At 41.8% G+C, this 19149-nt stretch overlaps 1 protein-coding gene across 1 annotated transcript in view; it reads right to left on the bottom strand.

Moving 5' to 3' along the window:
- The window catches only part of GALNT5 (polypeptide N-acetylgalactosaminyltransferase 5), a 44697-nt gene extending 26185 nt beyond the window's left edge, over window positions 1–18512 (bottom strand). Inside the window, exon 1 of the mRNA XM_006767374.2 lies at window positions 16579–18512. Within this exon, the coding sequence (XP_006767437.1) occupies window positions 16579–18032 (1454 nt within the window). The 5' untranslated portion in view covers window positions 18033–18512. The remainder of the gene's footprint in view (window positions 1–16578) is intronic.
- Between the last annotated feature and the right edge of the window lie 637 nt (window positions 18513–19149).

Below are 19149 nucleotides of genomic sequence, written 5' to 3'. Positions count from 1 at the left end.
TATCTATCTATCTATCTATCTATACATCCATCCATCTATATATATCAGAGAGGATCCTATTGTGTGCTTTTTCTTGGGGAGGAGCATAAACAAATTCGAAGAGCAAAGGAAGAATAGCCACTAACAGGAGTTGGTGTAAAAGGATTAACAATGTGAGACATGAGAACTCCCTGTGGAGGCATCAGGCTGTAGTGGAAAGGACATGGGCTTTGCAGGTGGTTAGACGCTATTTTGAATTCAACCACCAATATTTCTAAGATCTTTATTCATTAATACTTTACTTAATCTCTCTGTGCCTCAGTTTCCTCATCTGTGAGATGAAGTAATGGTTCTTATTGAACTGAGTTTTACAGCCTAGTGAGAATGTTCATAAAATGCCTAGCACAGTTCTTGGCAAAGAAATTCACCAAATGGGAGTATTTTGTTATCCGAATTAGATTATTTACCATGAGAGAACATTCAGAATTATATAATGCTACCAGGTAGTTGATGATTGTCCTTCCAACTGGCTTTCTGCCAAGTGCCAAATAAATTATATGTTTTCCACTCTATGAGTAAATGAATTAATACCAAATTTATATATATGTGTATATATATCTATATATATACACATACATACATATATATAGTGTCCCCAAAAGTATATACACACTTTAACAGATGATAACTCAATTTTGAAAAGGAAATGTATTTTAATAAACACTTCTTTATAATTATTCAATATATATATACATATACATATATACATACACACACACACACACACACACACACACACACACATATATATATATATATACACACACACACTTTTGGGACTGTGTGTGTGTGTGTGTGTCCATCCATTAGAACCACATTTCTAAAAACTGAGAAAGCATATATTGCTCATTCAATATATATATACATATACATATATACATACACACACACACACACACACACACACACACACACATATATATATATATATACACACACACACATTTTTGGGACTATATATATATATACATATATATATATATAAACATTAAACTATTCAGCTTCTCTATCCATTTGGGGGTTTCTTGCTGAAAATCTCTCTACTAAAGATTAGCCACAGTTGAAATCATTTTGCTGGCATAAAAATGAGAGGAAGGCTACAGTGGGAGTTGGTATTCAGGTGGGTCGTAATTGGTTTTGGTTTTCTTCCATGCCTTGCACTGCACACCGCCTCACTGCTGGCATTTTTCCATCTCCTGCCTGGGTTACTATTCTGGGATTGTGCCCAGTGGAACCTCACAAAGAGTATTTGCCAACCTTTAACACAACAACTGTTAGCAATGCAATATTTAAATTATGATGATCATAACTAAGTACTATAGGCAGTCTACATTATTTCAATTTAAACTTTAAACCAAAAGTATATCTTTCTCTTTTTATAGGTGAATAATTAAAACCATGGGGAGACTAGTCTATGAATATACTGTTAGTAAAGGGCAGAGTTGGGACTCAAGTTCTGGTCCAAGCATGGCTCCAGAAATAAACATTCAGGAAGTCTTAACAGCACTAGAATAAAAGTAGCTGGCAGTAGATGAGCATTTTGTGGGGTAGTTACACTTTGTTAGGTCATAAATAAGAAATAGGTACACCTCACATTTGCACAGCACTGTACAGTTTGTCCATAGTTAAATTCAATTTTTATAACAACTACTTGAGATACATATTATTATACTCTTCTTCAAATAGAGCAAACTGAAGCTCAAGAAGATAAATAATTTACCCAACATTATTCACCTAGAAAGCATGTACAGTTGACCCTTGAACAACACATGGTTTGGGGGCACCAGTCCCAGTGCAGTGGAAAATCCACATATAACTTTGACTCTACAGTCTGCCCTTCACATCCATGGATTCAACCAACCATGGTCCAAAAACAGTATTTCTCTCTGTGGTGAGGAATCTGTGGAGGGGAATTGGCAGTTGGGAATGCAAAAATACTGTTATCCATCCTGGGTTGGCTGAATCTGAAGATGTGAAACCCAAGGATATAAGGGCTGATTGTATTTACCAAAAAAGAAAAGCAAACAAACCAATGTGTAAGTGGGCCCATAAATTCAAAGCTATCTTGTTCAAGGGTCAACTGTATACTTTTTTTGAAGAGAGAGATGACACATCTGTTATTTCCTTAGATGGGTGAGTGCCCTCTTTACCTGTCAACAAAAGGCTGGTTTACTTTGAATTAATAGAACCATTAAAGTAAGGGAATATCTTTGTTATTTTTTAACTACAAAAAAATAATAAACTACATTTGAATCTTCTTTGAAGTTGCACATTGAAGATCATGGAAGGGTTAAGTTGGTGACATCAAATTATAAATTCTACTATTAAAATTTAGAGTTCTAGCCCAGCTGGCATGTCTCAGTGGTTGAGAGTCGACCTTTGAATCAGGAGGTCACATTCAATTCTCAGTCAGAGCATATGCTGGGGTTGCAGGCTCGATGCCCAGTGTGGGGCATGTAGGAGGCAGCCCATCAATGATTCTCTTTCATCATTGATGTTTCTCTCTCTTCCTTCCTCTCCCTTCCTCTCTGTAATCAATAAAAATATATTTTAAAAAAGTTAGCACACTAATCTACACTAATAAAAGAGAAACATGCAAATTGGTGCACCTCCACTATGCCCACCAGCCAATCAGGATGAGTATGCAAATTAACCCAATAAATATGGCGGTTAATTTGCATATGCAGATGAGGAGCGAAGACTGAAGACTGAAGACAACTGAAGATTGAAGAGGCTTGGCTTCTCCACTGCGGCCAGAGTGAAGGCCTGGGTCCTGAGTGCTGGAGGAAAACCGGTGCCAGCAGCCAGGGGAAGGAAGGCCTGTTTCACAAATCTCTTCATGCAATAGGTCTCTAGTATTATTTATAATTCAATTATAGAAAAGAAAAATATTAGAAAAAGGGAGAAAAAATATGATGGATTTCTAAGCATTAAGTAAAAGATTATAGCATTTGATTGCATAATTACTAATAATTCCAGCAATTGAAGTATAACTTTGATGCTAGACAAACTTTAAACTTTGAAATTTTTTTCACAAAGCAATGTGACAGTCTAATGATCAGAATCTCTAGTGGAGACCATCAAAGATGAGAGATAATAGGACTAAAGTTCTCCAAGGAGGAAAAGGGTTGGACTAGAGTACAATGAATTTAGAGTAAAAGGTTAATGAAGGAGCTGAGATTATTTTGTAGACTATTTGGGGAGAAAACCTAGAAAGAAAAGAGATAGGGTGACTAGGTGGATGTAGGGCAAATTTGTCATCCCTGTTCCCTTCCCTTTCCTGAATAGGAAGAAACAGATCATATTTATGGGCTTCAGGGAAGGTATACATTGAGTTGATAGTTGAAAGAATCAGTGATTTTTGTGATTATTGGTGGAGCGAGGTCTCTCTCCTTGTATTAATCACTTACAGTGGCAGTTGACTCAATGACAAGTCTTGCCTCTTTGAGTCACTCTCCCTTTCTTTCTCATGAAACACTATACTCTCCTGGTTTTCACCCATCACTCACTGGCTTTCTCCCTTCAGTGTCCTTCTAAGCTTTTCCCTTTTTTTTTTACTCTCTAAACAGAAGATTCTCAGAGGTTTTTGTGTCTTCTGTGTACAATGCTACTGTATGATCTCATCCATTTCCACAGCTTTAAATATTATCTTCCAAGTTTATATTCTGGCCAGATTGGTCTCTGAATTCCAGACTCATATATCCAACCAACTACTTAACTTCACCTCTGAATGTCTCACAGGCATCCTACACATAAGTTTTTTTAAAAATAGAAATCTTCATTTCACTCTACCTCACCCACCAGTTCCTCTGCATTTTCCCTCTTAATTAATGACATCATCACCCACCTTTATCTACAAATATGGATGTTAAATCTAGATTCACTCTCTTTCTGTCAGTAAAACCAATCTCTCATTAACTTCTGCCTGTTGTATTGCCAAAATATATCTCAGCTCCACCTTTAACCTCCTCTGTTACCCTTTCTTCTTGAGTTTCCATCATTTTTCTTCAGCATCATTGCTGAAGTCTCCTAACTGGACTCTCTAATTCCCCTCTTCACCACATCCACACTACTCTCCTGTTTAAAATCCTTCAGTGATTTCTGTGAGATAAAGTAGAAAAAGAATCCAAAATTTTTACCGTAGCCTACAGGACCCAATATAGTATGACCTCTGGCCATCTCTCCCACTGCTTGTGAGTTATTCCACTAGCACATCACACACTTCCCATGGCCACATTGACCTTTTAGTTCCTTAAATGATGTGAAAATTCAAGTTGACCCTCCCTATGCTTTCATGGCTGGCTTCTGTTCATTTAGGTCTTAGCTGAAGTACTACCTCCACAGAGAAGCCTTCTCTAACTACTCAATCCAAGCTAGCTACCCTCCTTTGATTCTCTCTTATAGTCATCAGTATTCCTGGAGGAGCATTAATTTACTTACTTTACTCCATTATCTTCTGCATCTAGAATTTCCTGAGGGCAGGACAAATATTCCTTGCTTAATACAGTGCCACAAGCTTCTGGCATTGTTACATATAATTATTTGATAATTATGGATTGAATGGATGGTTGAAGGAATGGAGTTGAAATGGAGCTTAAATCACAAGTTTAAATGATGGAAAAGATATTTCCTTTGAGATAGGAAAAATGATGATAATGTATAATAATAATTTTATGTATCTGGGATGAGAAATTAAAAGAGTTTGGAGTTCATACAGGAGGAAAGGTTAGTTGCTCATGTGATAGGGTAGAAACTTGAGGAAAACAGAGAATATTTGGGATAGACAACGAACAATAGGATACAGTACTGGCTAACTACACCTACACACACACACACACACACACACACACACACACACACACACACACACACACAATCTGAGGGGCCTTGAGCACTTTCCTGAATTTGGATATCCCAAAATATTAGTCAAAATACAAGTGTGGATTGCTTTAACAGTGTCTGGAGCCTAGCTGTAGGAGGAGATAAAGCAGACTGTTAGATTAACACAAGTTTGGGGGTCACCAGAGCAAATGAGGTAGAAAGAAAAGTGACGGAATAGTTTGAGGGTGCTGATGTGGATGGTAAAATGCTTCATCTTGGGCTTTAGTTTGGGAAAGAGGAAGTAAAGCTAAGAGGAATAGAAAATTGAAAGGGAGGGTAGAAAAGATAGTGACTTCCTATGACTTTTTAACATTATAATGTAAATGAATGGGATTTACATATTTCACACTTAAATATTCTTTATGACATTTGGTGCTGAAAAGATAAATCAGTTCTAAAAAGGAAGGGTCAGCTGCACAAAACCTGCATGTGCCATCTGAACAAGCCAGGCTGGCTGTGAAGTCTGGAGAGTTGCTCTGTGGTTGAAATTTGGTTAACTGTAGAAACATCTGGTTACACTGGGAAGAGTCAACCAAGGATGCTAATGCAGATGAAACTTCTTATATTAGAAATCAGTAGATTTTTGGTCTTTTTTAGAAGCAAGTTCTAAGAAGTATTTTAATGCTAGCCAGTTGGCAGAAAATGCTCTCAGAGATTTGGGGACGGCACCTTCACTCACCACCCATCTGATCCTCCACTGACCACAACCTGTCATGGTGCCTTGATTTCACCAGGGGAACCAGGTGGATAGATTGGGAAAAATTCCCCTATCCGCGGTTCTCAACCTGTGGGTCGAGACCCCTTTGGCTGTCGAACGACCCTTTCACAGGGGTAGCCTAAGACCATCCTGCATATCAGATATTTACATTACAATTCATAACAGTAGCAACATTACAGTTATGAAATAGCAACAAAAATAGTTTTATGGTTGGTTCACCCTATGAGGAACTGTATTTAAAGGGCCAGAAGGTTGAGAACCACTGCACTAGATGCTAATATCCCAGGAAATAAGGAGTGCCTCTGCTAATTACTGACAAGAACATTTTAGATGTATTTAAGGGATAACACTGAAGAAAACCCTGTGGAGGACTGTATTGTATAGATCATACTGGTGTCTGGAAAAGGGGAAGCATTAAAGAGTGGGGAAGTGGGCACAGATGGAGATGGGAGAGGTTTCAAACACAGAGTTTCAGAGTGTGCCTTGGTTCAGGTGGCTATGATGTCAGGCCACTCCAATATTTATAGGTACCTGGTTTCCTGCATTACTAAACAGCTTAAACAAGTTTTCAGGTGTCTAGAAAGAGGCATGCTGTTTTGTTCAACGGCACTGTGGGTCAGACCAGAACATTTTCAGTGTTATTAGCTCTCACACCATTTTTACATGCTATCAGCCGCCTAGTTTTCACAGGAGGTAAAATCTATTTCAAGTTATCTTACACTGACCCAACTGAAGTAAATTTTCTTTCTTCCAATTTGCATATTGGAAACCTTGTGCTCTGCTATACTGGCTGAGGAATCACAGCTAAAGTCAAGTCTAATTTAAATGCAAGCCGTTTCTGGGTTGGTAATCATTTTTTGGAGAGTAAGAAATCATATTTTTATTCTATATGTGCATTCATTACAAAAATTAGGTATTTGGAGTCTGCAGTTCCCTTGTTACCCTTAAAAATTAGTCCAATCTATTTTGTTTGGGGGAAGTCTAGACTGATTACTGTAGCCAATCCAACAACTAAAAATAAATGGGGCCTCTAATGTGGGGGATTCATGTCCTGCATGAAGTTGGTATGCTCCTGTGGTGAGACAGAAAGACTCTGGACTTGAGAAAGATCATGAAGGACTGAGTTTTGAGTCCTTCCAGACACCTACTGTCTGCATAACCATGGGCATACCCTATGACTTTCCAGAACCTTCGTTTCCTCACTGTTAAGATGAAGATCCCGATGCCTTCATCACAGAATGTCTGTGAAGATCTGTTGAGATAATGGATATGAATACTTTGCAAGCTCCATGGTAAAAAAAAAAAAAAAAAAAGCCATGTGAAGACCTATGATTACGAACAATGTAAATACACCCATTTTGACTGGGGGCACTGCCCTTTGCCCAGGCAGTCCTTTAATCCAAGTCTATCAAGGGCTCATCATTTATCAAGAGACTCAGAGATTGATATGTTTCACTTTCTTGGCTTTGTGTGTGCTGATCCTCAGCCACTCGCTTGATTTGAATGTAGCCCATCAAATAAAGAAGGTTTCAGATGAGAAGATCGAGGGAATGATAACATTCTCTCACGTCTATGAATTTTTCATTTTATTCCAAGACAGTCAAAGTGTAGGTCAAATCTCAGTCCTCTCAGGTTTGAACAGAAGGTCGAGGAGAATATTTTCTCAGCTTCTATTTGCAATTCAACCACTGCCTTGCTGTGAGCCTTGGGGGCTCGCTGCCCAAGCTCTGGTATCTTCAGGATGATCAGAAGGGGAATGGAGCCTCTGGCTGAGGAGCTCTGCCTCGAATTTTATTATTTTCTCCAAGACCTTAAGATTATTGGGACTTCTTTTGCACTCACTGATAAGAGAGTATTATTACATAACAATTTTACTTTTATGGTTTGTTATTTCTAGGGTAGGCTACTCCTGACATTTAGTCAGAATCTCCTGACTACTAATTTAGAAGATTTCAGTCACACTCACTCCAAAGGCCTTGGCCAGCTGAAGCTGTGGTTCCTGGGGTAACTGAATATCAAGGTACTGGAGTGGGGCTTATACACATAAACCACCAGCATCCACATTAATCACTTTAACAATAGGCTATTTTGAGCGGGCAGCTGTCAGAGTGAAGCTGGGAGGGAGGGAGGAGAGCAGGAGGTGGTGTGATGTGGTGGAAATAGTTCTGGGTGGAGATTAGGGCATCTTCGGGGCCGTTCTCGCTCCCACAGTGTAGGGTCTTGGATGAGTCCCTTCCCTCCTCAGACTTCTTTGGAACAGAAGGGATTAGACTGCTTTTGAAACTTCATCTAGTATTAATACTGTATTTAAAGGTAGCTCCATGGTGCCTCATTATTCTGTATTCATCATTAGCCTCATTTACCCATAAGGGTGTTGCTTCCCTCTGGGTCATGAGATTTCTGAGAAAGGTAAGTTGTTCTTTCTATGGCTTTAAATTTTTCAATGTTTCTCGCTGGCTCTTAGAAGAACCTTAACATGGCTCTGAGTATGTGAACTCTACTTACTTGTATAGTTTCGCCCTATGTCAGATTTCCCTCACTTTCTCAATAGACCCCTCTTTTTACCTCTTTCCCCCCTTCTCTAACTCCCTACCCTCAGGTCAGAGCTCAAATTCTTCTGCCCTCTCTCGGGCCACATTTGGCTGTTCCTTTGCTTACTCCTCTAGTATGTACCCTCTGCTTCTGCCTAGCACTGTGCTCCAGGCCTTTGGAGCAGGACCATGAGGTTAAAGTGCACAGCAGGAGCCCAGAATATTTGTTCACTGCTGAGCTGTGGCAGTTTTCAAGAATCACCTTTGCTTAGTGCTGTATAGAAAACGGCTTCCTATTAAATTTCTCTCTGATGAGGTACCTAACAGGCAAAAAAAAAAAAAATTTTCTCTCACACACCTCTGACTTGTGTATAAGGAAAACAGAAATGTTCATTTCTGCCAAAGTCATCTATACTAAAAGTGTAATATGCTAATTAGACTGGACATCCTTCCAGATGACCTTCCAGATGAAGCTGTGGCTGCGAGGAAAGCCTGGGTCCCAGATGCCAGAGGGAAGCCAGTGCCAGCAGCGGGCACGAATTTCATGCATCGGGCCTCTAGTATGACTATAAAGAAAAGGGATCTGTACGCAATGGGAGGAATCACTAGATTAGAAGTCACAAAATGTTCTTTTGAATCCCAAATCTGCCATTGGCTTGCAGGTATATTGGCTGGTGTTTAGAGCCTCACTTTTCTCCTCTGCAAGTCATATGAGAGGTAGTATGTCTGCTGTGAGGATTGATTAGAAACACACACACACACACACACACACACACACACACACACAGACTCATACACACTGCTGCCTGGAACATAAATAAGCTCTTTCTTTGGTGAGGCTCAGCAAGGGAGAGATTCCCCTTATTCAGAGAGTCTTGGCAAACCAGGTAGGGCGGAGGTGACGCTGGTCACCATGAGGGAGCAGTGGCTGGGGTGGGGGAGAGGCAGCTGGTGGAGGAGAATTATTACCGAGTGAGGAAGCATCAGAAGACCAGCAGTTGTGTCCCAGCCCTGCCATTTGTGAGCTGTGGGCCGTGGGCAGGTTACCTTTCCTGGGTGTTTTCCCTCATCTGTCAATGAGGAGAGGCGGCACTGTATCCATCTTGCAGACAATTGTGAGGATCAAAGGAGATGATGGGAAGGGTGAAAGGTGCCAGCTGCCTGGCAGGGTGTGCCCAGCTCATGAGAGTCAGTGAGCAAATAGCACATGGAATGAAATGAACTGCCACCATCTGAGTTATCTGCTGTACCCTGACACCTCAGTTTCCTCTTGATGTATCAGTTTCTCTATTGGTAAAGCTGGGATAATGAATGATACCACCTGCCTTGAGGAGTGGTTTTAAGGAGCAAAGGAGAGGCAAGTTGTAAAGGCCCTTATAAATTACTAAGTTTCTCCATATTGCCCCTTCTCACACATGTCGGTAAACCAACATTTTAGAAGCTGGACCAATTTAGAAGATGATGTGGTTTGGAATAATATAGACATTTAGTTATTTATTTTTTCACTGACTTTATTAAAGTGACATTGGTTAGTAAAATTATATAGGTTTCAGGGGTACAATTAGTCTCTTTCGTCACCATTAATCCCCCCTTTATCCTCTTCTACCTCCCCTCCCCTTCCCCTCTGGCAATCACTATACTGTTGTCTGTCTAAGCCTTTTTGTTTTGTGTTGTTTTTATAGAGGGGACTCTACAAAGATCCTTTCATTTTGAAAGCAAACAACAAAACAGAACTTGTAAACATTGCTATGTCCTGAAGTTTCTGACCCTTGAGCAAACAATGTTTCCTTTTCGAGAGGCTCTCGCTCTGAATGGCTCAGCCAGAACAGCCGATGGGAAGTTATTTTCTGGCACCAGAGTAGCCACAGCAATATTATGGCAAGAAGTTGATGAATTAGGCCAATGGTTAAATTGGGATTAAACGGGGCCCTTAATTGGATGTGTAAAAACGAAGTACAAATAGGTTTGAATTCCTACATTTACTGATTCCTCATTCCCAGAAATACTTCTAGGTCTAGGTTTAGGAGAAAACGTCACTGATTTGATTTAACATTGCTCAGTTTTACATATATTAGACACTGTTTAACTGTTTTCTTCTCTTTGAATTAGCAGTTGAAACATATTTTACATTCCCCTAGTTATGGGGAAAGTGTGGTAGATAAAAGTATCAAAATACTCTAATTATCTTTTAGTCACATTTAACCTTGGTTATATGGTCTAGCCTGCAGATTTTAAACTAATTTGCTTTTTATTTCCAATTTTCCTCCACGACTTTTCAGTGAAATAGTGTACGCTGCTGTATCACACACAAGCACACAAATGTGTACAGGTATGTGCCACACACACACACACACATACACACAAGCACCATTGCATAGTGTTGACCTATAAGTGTGAAAGCCGGAAAAACCCTTCACATCCATCTTGCAAGAGTCCTCCCCCTGCGCACCCCCCGTTTGGTTTTTCAGGGAGTCTCTCACAGCTTTTCCAGTCAATTTCAGATAATGTTCTCCACTCACTACTAGTCACAAAGCAGTCTCAGGCTGATTGATTAAAATACTCATCCCATATAAAAATAAGAGAATTTGAACTTCATTTTACTTTAAAGTTTCTTTTTTCCAAGCCTGATACATTTTAGGAGCCTGAAGTTTGGAAGGATATGTGGTCAGTTTATTTTCTCTCTCCTAGCTCCTCCTCCTCCTCCTCCTCCTCCTCTTCCACCTTCAGTAATTCATTAGTTACGGTTTTTGACCCCACAAGGTTTGGAAAGGAAGTGGGGGGATGGAAAGTAAGGTTCCAGAAAGGTTTTTCCTTCCCCCCAGTAATTTAGACTGGTTTGTGGCAAACGCATTGTGCTATCTTTTGCTTTCGTATGTGCCAAAAGAAAACCCCCTTTAGCTGCGTAGGAAGGAATCAGATTGTTGGTTGACAGCCTCAGCTGTGGGCTAAGAGCATGAAGAGCGCTTTGCATCCTGTTGTGGAGGGGCTTGCCAGGGCTCTGCAGGAAAAGCTGCACTGAGTCCGGCATGACGACAGCAGGCGGGAGGAGCGTGCTGTCACTCTTAGTCTACTTTAAAAACGAAACGCTGGCAGCAAGAACCTTGTGGAGTCATTTTTCTCTAAATACAGATTCAGGAAGTGCACTTTTTAAAAGAGTTCATTTTTGGAGTGCCACCTTAACTCTAGCTGCAGGCCCGAAGACAGACTTCTTTGAGGAGAAGTGCCCTGCATTTTCAGTGGACAGGACCATGTGTAACAACACTTGTATGGAGGATGGGTTACAACGGATTGAAATAAACTCTAATAATTAACAGCAAAAACTATAAGGATTAACTTTGTTTAAAAAAATGATTCATTCTGAAACTTCAAAATGACTGTCAACCAAGCGTTTTATTTTAAACATACTTTATAGGCAAAAGTGAAATTGCATTTTACTTACTGACATAAAACATTCTTGTAAGATAAGGAGATTTTCCTCCTGTGACAGTCAAAACATTAAAATAAAAACAAAACAAAACAATCTATATATATAAGACCCTATATATGCAAACAGACCAAATGGCAGAACAACCGAACAATTGTTTGGTCACTATGATGTGCGCTGACCACCAGGGGGTACACGCGGAACACGGCAGGCAGCTGGTGTGTGTGTGGCCACGCAGAACATGGCAGGCATTGGCCGGGGCGGGATGGTGGAGCAGGTGAGTGGGTACACCAGACCAAGGAGGGACACCTGTCACTGTCATCAGGGCGAGTTACTGAAAATTCTTTGCTCTCACACGCTGTGATCCTGCCCGGCACTCACACCCACTGCTGGCGCCCTGCACTAGTCCCGGTTGCTCTGCACCATCAGTGGGTGCGAATGACAGCTGCTGGCCCTGACACCCCTCATGGCTTCTTCACCTCCCCCTGCTCCTGAGGGGCGATCAGGACCAGCAGCCCCCGCTCGCACACACAGTCAGCAATGGCCCTACTCACACCACTGCTGGCGCTGGTCCCAATAGCTCTGCTCCATCAGCATCAGTGGGTGTGAACAGGGTCAGCACCGTCAGCATGTGGGAGTGGTAGCAGCAGGAGTGGGGCTGCTGGCAGACCGGGGACTGGGGGTGATGACAGGAGGGGCTGGGCGGGGGCACGGAGGATGGGCCCAGACCCGCCCCTGTGCCCACTGCAGTCTCGCAGCCCACAGTTTCTTTCAAGGTGCACGAATTTGTGCACTGGGCCCCTAGTAACAAAAATATGCACTAAAGAATAAACATGAACTAATGAATATATTGTAATGTTAGGACAAGATGTATTTACCTTAAACCTGATACTAACATATTCCCAATATTCAAAATGAAAAATTATAAAGTAATTATTAATTTATTAGAGGCCTGATGCACAAAATTCATGAAAGACTAGGCCCTCCTTCCCTCGGCTGCTGGTACTGGCTTCCCTCTGGCACCTGGGACCCGGGCTTCTCTCATAGCCCCGACATTGTCCAGAAGGTCGTCCAGAAGGGCATCTGGTCTAATTAGCATATTATGCTTTTATTATTATAGATAGACTCATTGTGAGCTTTATTGGAATAGTTACCTCTCATTACTTTTTAAAAAAATATTAACTTTAAAAATAATTTTAGCCTGATCAGTGTGGCTCAGTGGTTGAAAGTCGACCCATGCAACAAGAGGTCACCGGCTTTGAGTCCCCATTAGGGCACATGCCCAGGTTGCAGGACCAATTGCCAGTAGGGGGCATGCAGGAGGCAGCCACTCAATGTTGATATTTCTCTCTCATTGTTGTTTCTATTTCTCTCTCCCTCTCCCTTCCTCTATCTCTAAAATCAATAAAAACATATTTTAAAAAACCATTTTAGAGCAACACATCTTTTAAAGCCATATTGTGTAAACTTGAATCTTTTGAGTGCACAACACTGTGCTCACTGCTAAGGAGTGCAAAATAAAGTACAAGATAGAGTTTTTCTCAGACGCTTATAATTTCACAGAGAAGGCAAACTAGATTCTCAAGGCTCTAGTTAGTGCAGAGCATGCAACAAGGAGTGTTTCAGTGACCACCAGAGCATTAAGGAAGGGACCTTGGAATGCAGAGGTTACAACCACACCGTGGTCCCGGTGAGGTAAGCTGCAGTCAGATTTTGAGCAGTGTCCAATTAAAATGTATGGGAGGAAATGGTGAGGACCGTGCAAGAGGAGGCTGGTGGGGAGCTGTGGAAGGGACTAGCTGATAAAAACATTAGTGGATGGTAATGAGTATAATAATATGTAGGAAAGGGTAATGAGACTAATTTTTCTCATGCTGAGGGCCTATCCTAGAGAGAATGCCACATCCAGAAAGCTGTAGCTACACTGCAAGGGGCAGAATCGGGTGTCACTGAGGACAGTGAGAAAAATGCTGAAAACAGCAAGGAGTTCCTGTGCTTTGGGAAAAGGCCATGGTCACATCTTAACATCTTAGAACGATGGTTTCTGGGGACTCAGGAGAAAAGGAGGGAAGATCAGATTTGGAAAGGAGAGTGGTTTTAGAACTAGAGCAGATGAGCTTGTCCTGCTTGTCTCATCTCCTCAATGCCAACCTCCTCCTAGTTTATCCACCAAATCATCCTTAAGGAGATATTAACTAGTAACTGGTTATTATTATCTTTATTCAAGGGAATGTAATTTAAATAAACCTACCAGCAAATCTTTGGTTTTTATCCTCCCCCCTTTTTTTATTCAATCTATATTCAATTGGTAGTTATGATGTGCCAGTAACAGTGTTAATCAATCTGTAATGGTAGATTTGGGGGAAATGTAAAAGGCAGCAAGGGAGAGATTCCACAGAATTCTTAAGATGTAAAGGTTTCAGTGGGCTGCTACTGTGGCTAATTATAAGGCTAGCTTCTCTCTCTCTCTCTCTCTCTCTCTCTCTCTCTCTCTCTCTCTCTCTCTCCACACACACACACACACAACACACACACACACACACACACACTTTATGTTATATTCTGTAACAATTTTTCTCTTATGCTTACTTTAACATTTTATCTTAAAAAGATCTTAATGTATATTTTTAAAGCCATCTTATATACTTTATGAACAAGGCTGAAAATAAATAAAATCAAAGTAAGAAAAAGTCACTCCAATGCCTGCCAATATTTTTCATTTATGTTTTCTTCCAACCATTACCCATATGAATACATATTTTTACCCATATTTGTAGTTGTCGTGTTTGAGTAAAAGGAAAAACAAAGAAGATTTGTTCCCTTTCAAGGGAGCATGGCATGAAAGGGCTGTAAATACTTTAGGGGGTCCCAGGCATAGGATCCCTGGTGACTAAACTATCACCTCCATCCTGCTGGTGGAGTGGCATCAGGTAGGCAACTTGCAGAGAGCAGCTGTGTTTAGCCAAGGTGGGTTGTGTGATAAGAGGGAAGGGCCTGGCCACATGCTGTCTGACTCATCCTCTCAAGCACACGTGTCAGTTTCTCCTACAATCTGGACAGCCTCCTTCCAAAGACAGAACACGACTGGAAAAGTAACTTTCCTGGGCTGTTCACCTCCATGGACCAAATTTCAGAAACTAAGTGCTGGGAGTCAGCAAGCCTTCCGTAAATCACGTGCATAATAGCATCATTATTACTCGCTGTTGGCCCCCGTACAATTGCCCTTTGGAGCTGCAGCCTCTGCTTCTGTGCATGTCTGATTCTTCCCCAGGATCCGCAGCAATCTGCCGGCTATTGAAGAGATGCTGAAATGGAGCTACTTTCACTATTCCTTCACTCCCTCGCACTTATGTTCAAAGCTGGCATATGTGTATATAAATCATATAAAATACATGTGATGTGTAATTTACAAAACTTCAGATCAGAGCTGTGCCACCATAATTTTTAAGATCCTTTATGGGTGGGGAGTATAATCAGCAAGAGATGGCAGATAACATACAGCATAATTTTGAGCGTGGATTTTAATCATTTCTCTATAATTACTGGCTCTGTCACCACTGACAATTGAACTTCTTGGGTCCTCAGTTTCTTCGTCTTTATTTTGGGTACATTTGTGTTCTCCTTAGGGTCTGTGAGTTTCACTAGAGCGAGGAACATGGATGGCACAGTAGTTGGCCTATGCAGGCGACTAGTGCATGTCTGATAGTCATCTGCCAAAGGCTAAGAGAGTGGAAATGGCCTCTGTGTGGCTGGCATCACAGTGCAGAGGCCCCACTTGCCATTCTGAACACAGGCCCAGTGATCTCTGCCTTCCTCCTGGCAGCACTGACTACTTAGATCACAAAAAGAGCGTTTTCTACTGAGGCCAAACAAAGCCCTTGTTTACATACCAAGTGTGCTACACTGGAATCTTGACATTCCCTCACTCCAAATTCCAGGCAAAGATTCTTTGGCTCAGGGACCTGCATATCAAGGCATACGTGGAGCTTTGATGTTAATGGGTACAAAGAACCCTAACTTATGAGAGAGTTAAAAAGAGGTGGGGACCCAACTGTATTTGAATCGGAGCATATGGTTGTGACTCGATCTGCCTTCTGGTGATGTAGTCATAGGACTTTAATTCCTTGAAACGCAGGTTCACGAAGGCTCTTTGGGCAGCTTTAGAGCTATGCTACTTTGGGAAAGTGATAGAACTTCTGAGCACCTCATCTGTTCATTTGAACCCATAATATCTGCAGTTTCTTTTCTAGGTCTCTTATGAAGTTCATGTGATGTGTAGGCAGGCTCTTTGTACATGGTGCAACTCTAGAAATACAAGCAGTTATTATTATACTCTTGTACAGGTTTTTGTTAGTTATTGCCTGATGGACTTTTTTCAACAATCTTGTTCCTGTATAACTGAACTCCCAAGCTGTCTACAATCCCCACCTACAACAGATATTACACTTTAGGGAGAAGAGTCACTTTTCACTTGCTATTTTTGTAATCATTTGACATGATTAGGTAGAATTTTGCTGGTTAAGATAGGTTTTAGGGAGGCCTTATCTGTGCTCCATTTCCCAAATATGTTCTCGTCAAACCTGCTAACAATGTAAAGTTTTGAAATTGGGAATTCACTTCATTGTCACTCTTCTAATGGAATGACATTTAAGCTCTATTATTCATACATATCTTATTAAGAATTGAGTTCATCTAATCATTTCTATGTTTTCAATAGAGGAAAGGAAATGAAACATAAGCTAATAGGGGTGAGGCCAAAGTCTCAGAGACATAAGAGTAAGAAGAGAACACAGTGGGTATACTAGTACTAATATTGGAACTTTTCCTTTTGTGGGTGGTAGACTATTTGGACTATGTCTAATGATTTATATTTCTTTAGTTTTCTAGGTGACCAAGAATCATACGAAATTATCTAGAAATAACTCTTTTCTACATCAGAGCCAACATACTTGGTGTGGAGGAAAGAGAAGAGAAGTGGATCTTACCCAACAGGTCTTGTGTCTTCGATGGCTCTGTCCACTGGGATCAAATCGCTGAGGTAGACATTGAAGTTTCCTTCCTTCCATCTTCTTTCTGCCTCCTTCTCCTTTCCCTGGGGCACAAGCACAGGACGTCCAAACTGCCCTGGGGCTTTGGGGTCCCTTGGAGAAAGTGTCATGTCGATGCTTAATACTTGGTGCATTTCGCTGTCTTTAGGTGAAAGGGCTCTTGTATGCCTTTGGTTGAGTTCTTCGGGCTGGACCTTGGCATTTAAGCTGATTCTTGCTGGCTTTAGTCCCCCAGCTAAGATGTGATTAGTTTGAGACACTGTTGCTCTCTGGAGAGCAAGTGAAGAGAAAGATGTCTCATTTCTGTTCTTGGAAATGTGTTTTCTTTGTCTTTCACCCAATACGAAAGGAAATACAGTTTTGATTTTAGGATTAGGGACCCGTTTGGTGTCTGTCTTTAGCTCCTCTTCCTTGGTTATAATCACAACATGGCTTTCAGAAAAATTGAATTTCTTCCCACCAGCCACTTTGGCTCCATCATCCTTTGGCAAGTCTCCCAACTGTGTCTCATTAATAGATTGCTTCTTGAAGTGATTTAAATTGGCAGAAAACTTGGGAAAGGGAAGGGTCTTATTGGCTTTGTGTTTAGATGCAGTTAGATATTTGCTCTGAGCCTCAGTTTTATTTAAGGTTAAGGCTTCCCTAGATTTTGGCACCGGTGGACTGGCAGGGAGTGTCCTCTCATTTGCTACGGCCTGTGATTTCTGCTTTGATCTGTCGCTATTAAACCTGATGGTCACATCCAGGTTCCTTTCAGCGGCTTGTTTTGATGTGTCACTGCTGTGACTATGTCTCTTGTGAGTCTCCTGGTTTATACCAAAAGGTCTTGTGTGTAGAGACAGTTGGGGCAATGGAGTTCCTCTGGCTGCTATGAATGTGGTTTTCTGAGCCCCTTGAGCTATCGTTCGCTTTGGGGTCACAGGGCGAGAATAGGCTTCAGGTTTGATGGCATGTTCCTCTGTCATCGGCTTCATAAAAGTCACAGGAAAGGTCTGCAGATGTACAGGATGCCACAGAGGTGCAATCTTGACACTTCCTGGAGCTTTCTGTATGTGCCTTTCCTTCTGGATTTGATCCAAATTATCTTCAACCTTGAGCGTACCCTCCTCCGTCTTTCTAAAGTTCTCTTTGCCCCATATTCCCTTCCCGTGGCCCCTGAGTGGGGGCTTTATCTCTTTCATGCTGCTGTAAAGAATCTTCATTTGGTCTGGCTGAACTCTGAACCCTACCCTCTCCCTTCTGACTACGTCTTCCTTCAGAACCCTAGTGTTGATCTCACTGAATGAGAGGCGGAGAGCTGCCATGTCAAAGAGCAGCCAGATGATAGAAGCTACAAATATAAATGCCAGGACTCGCCCACTTCCGCGGAAAAACTTTCGGATCTTGTTCATGGTACAAAGGCTTCCCTTGCAGCCTGCCCTCCCTTTGAGCCTGCTTACCTTGAGTGCAGAGGGAGCTGAAGCAGCAGCAGCAGCAGCAGCAGCACTGCCAGAAGGCGCCCCCCTCCCCTGAACACAGCAGGAAACAGCCGTCCAAGGGGAAAGCTCAGTTCCTACCGCTTGTCAGTCTGCCTGCGTGGCATTTCACAGCAGCGCATCTGTGCCTGCTGGGCTGGCCCCTGGCTAAACCTCGCGGAACACTGTCCCCGGGTCACTCTGGGAGCAGTGGATGCCAGCTGCCAGACAGTTCAGCATATCACTCGTCTTGTCTCCAGGAGCCCATGTCCACCTTCCTACAAGCCCAAGGAAAGGTGGGGGCCGGGCTGGGGCTGCTGCTTCTCTCCTCCCAGTTTTCAGCCTGCACGCTGTAACTCAACACCACTTCTCATAAGGAAAACATTTCAAGCCATTACCCAGAGAACTTCATTCAGCTCTCACCTTCCGCGTTATGTGAGAGTGTGTATGTTTTCGGGGCAATAAAGGGAAAGAAAGCTATCTCACTTGGAGGGCATGTGTTCCTGGTTTGCAACCTCACCTCCCCCATGCCTGCTCGTTAACCCTGTTGTACCCAGGTCTCCCAATGAGCTGCCTGAGCAATTAATCACTGACTTTAATGTTTCAGCTTTAAGAGGTAGCAGCTTAAAGAGGGGCCTAGCATAATCTCACTTCCAGAGGTGGCTGTGTAATTAAGCCTTCCTTGGGGGGGTTATCAAAATGTTTGTAAGTCAACTGTTTATTTTAATGAGTCCATCTATTTTGTTATTTTATTTAAAAACGTCATATTGCTATAAAAGTTTCTAAAATCGTACTCTCAGTTTCGATGCTTATCTTATCACAGACCATCAGTATGCTGACTGCACTGAACTTGGACAAGACTTTGAGTGGCGCTGGTAGCTGAGCGGTTCCCACACAGGCTTTGCCTTAAAATCACTCTGAGGAAGCCCCTCTAATTTCTGATTAATTATTGGGGAAGAGGGAGGAGATGACAGGCGAGAAGCTTTGCAAGTCTTTCTAATGTTAAGCCAAAGATGAGAATCACTGGTTTACAATAAAATGCCTTGCTGTTTTC

The sequence above is a fragment of the Myotis davidii genome, unplaced genomic scaffold, assembly GCF_000327345.1.
Source record: "Myotis davidii unplaced genomic scaffold, ASM32734v1 scaffold433, whole genome shotgun sequence".
Classification (NCBI taxonomy): domain Eukaryota; kingdom Metazoa; phylum Chordata; class Mammalia; order Chiroptera; family Vespertilionidae; genus Myotis; species Myotis davidii.
This window is presented reverse-complemented; position numbering and strand designations above follow the sequence as displayed.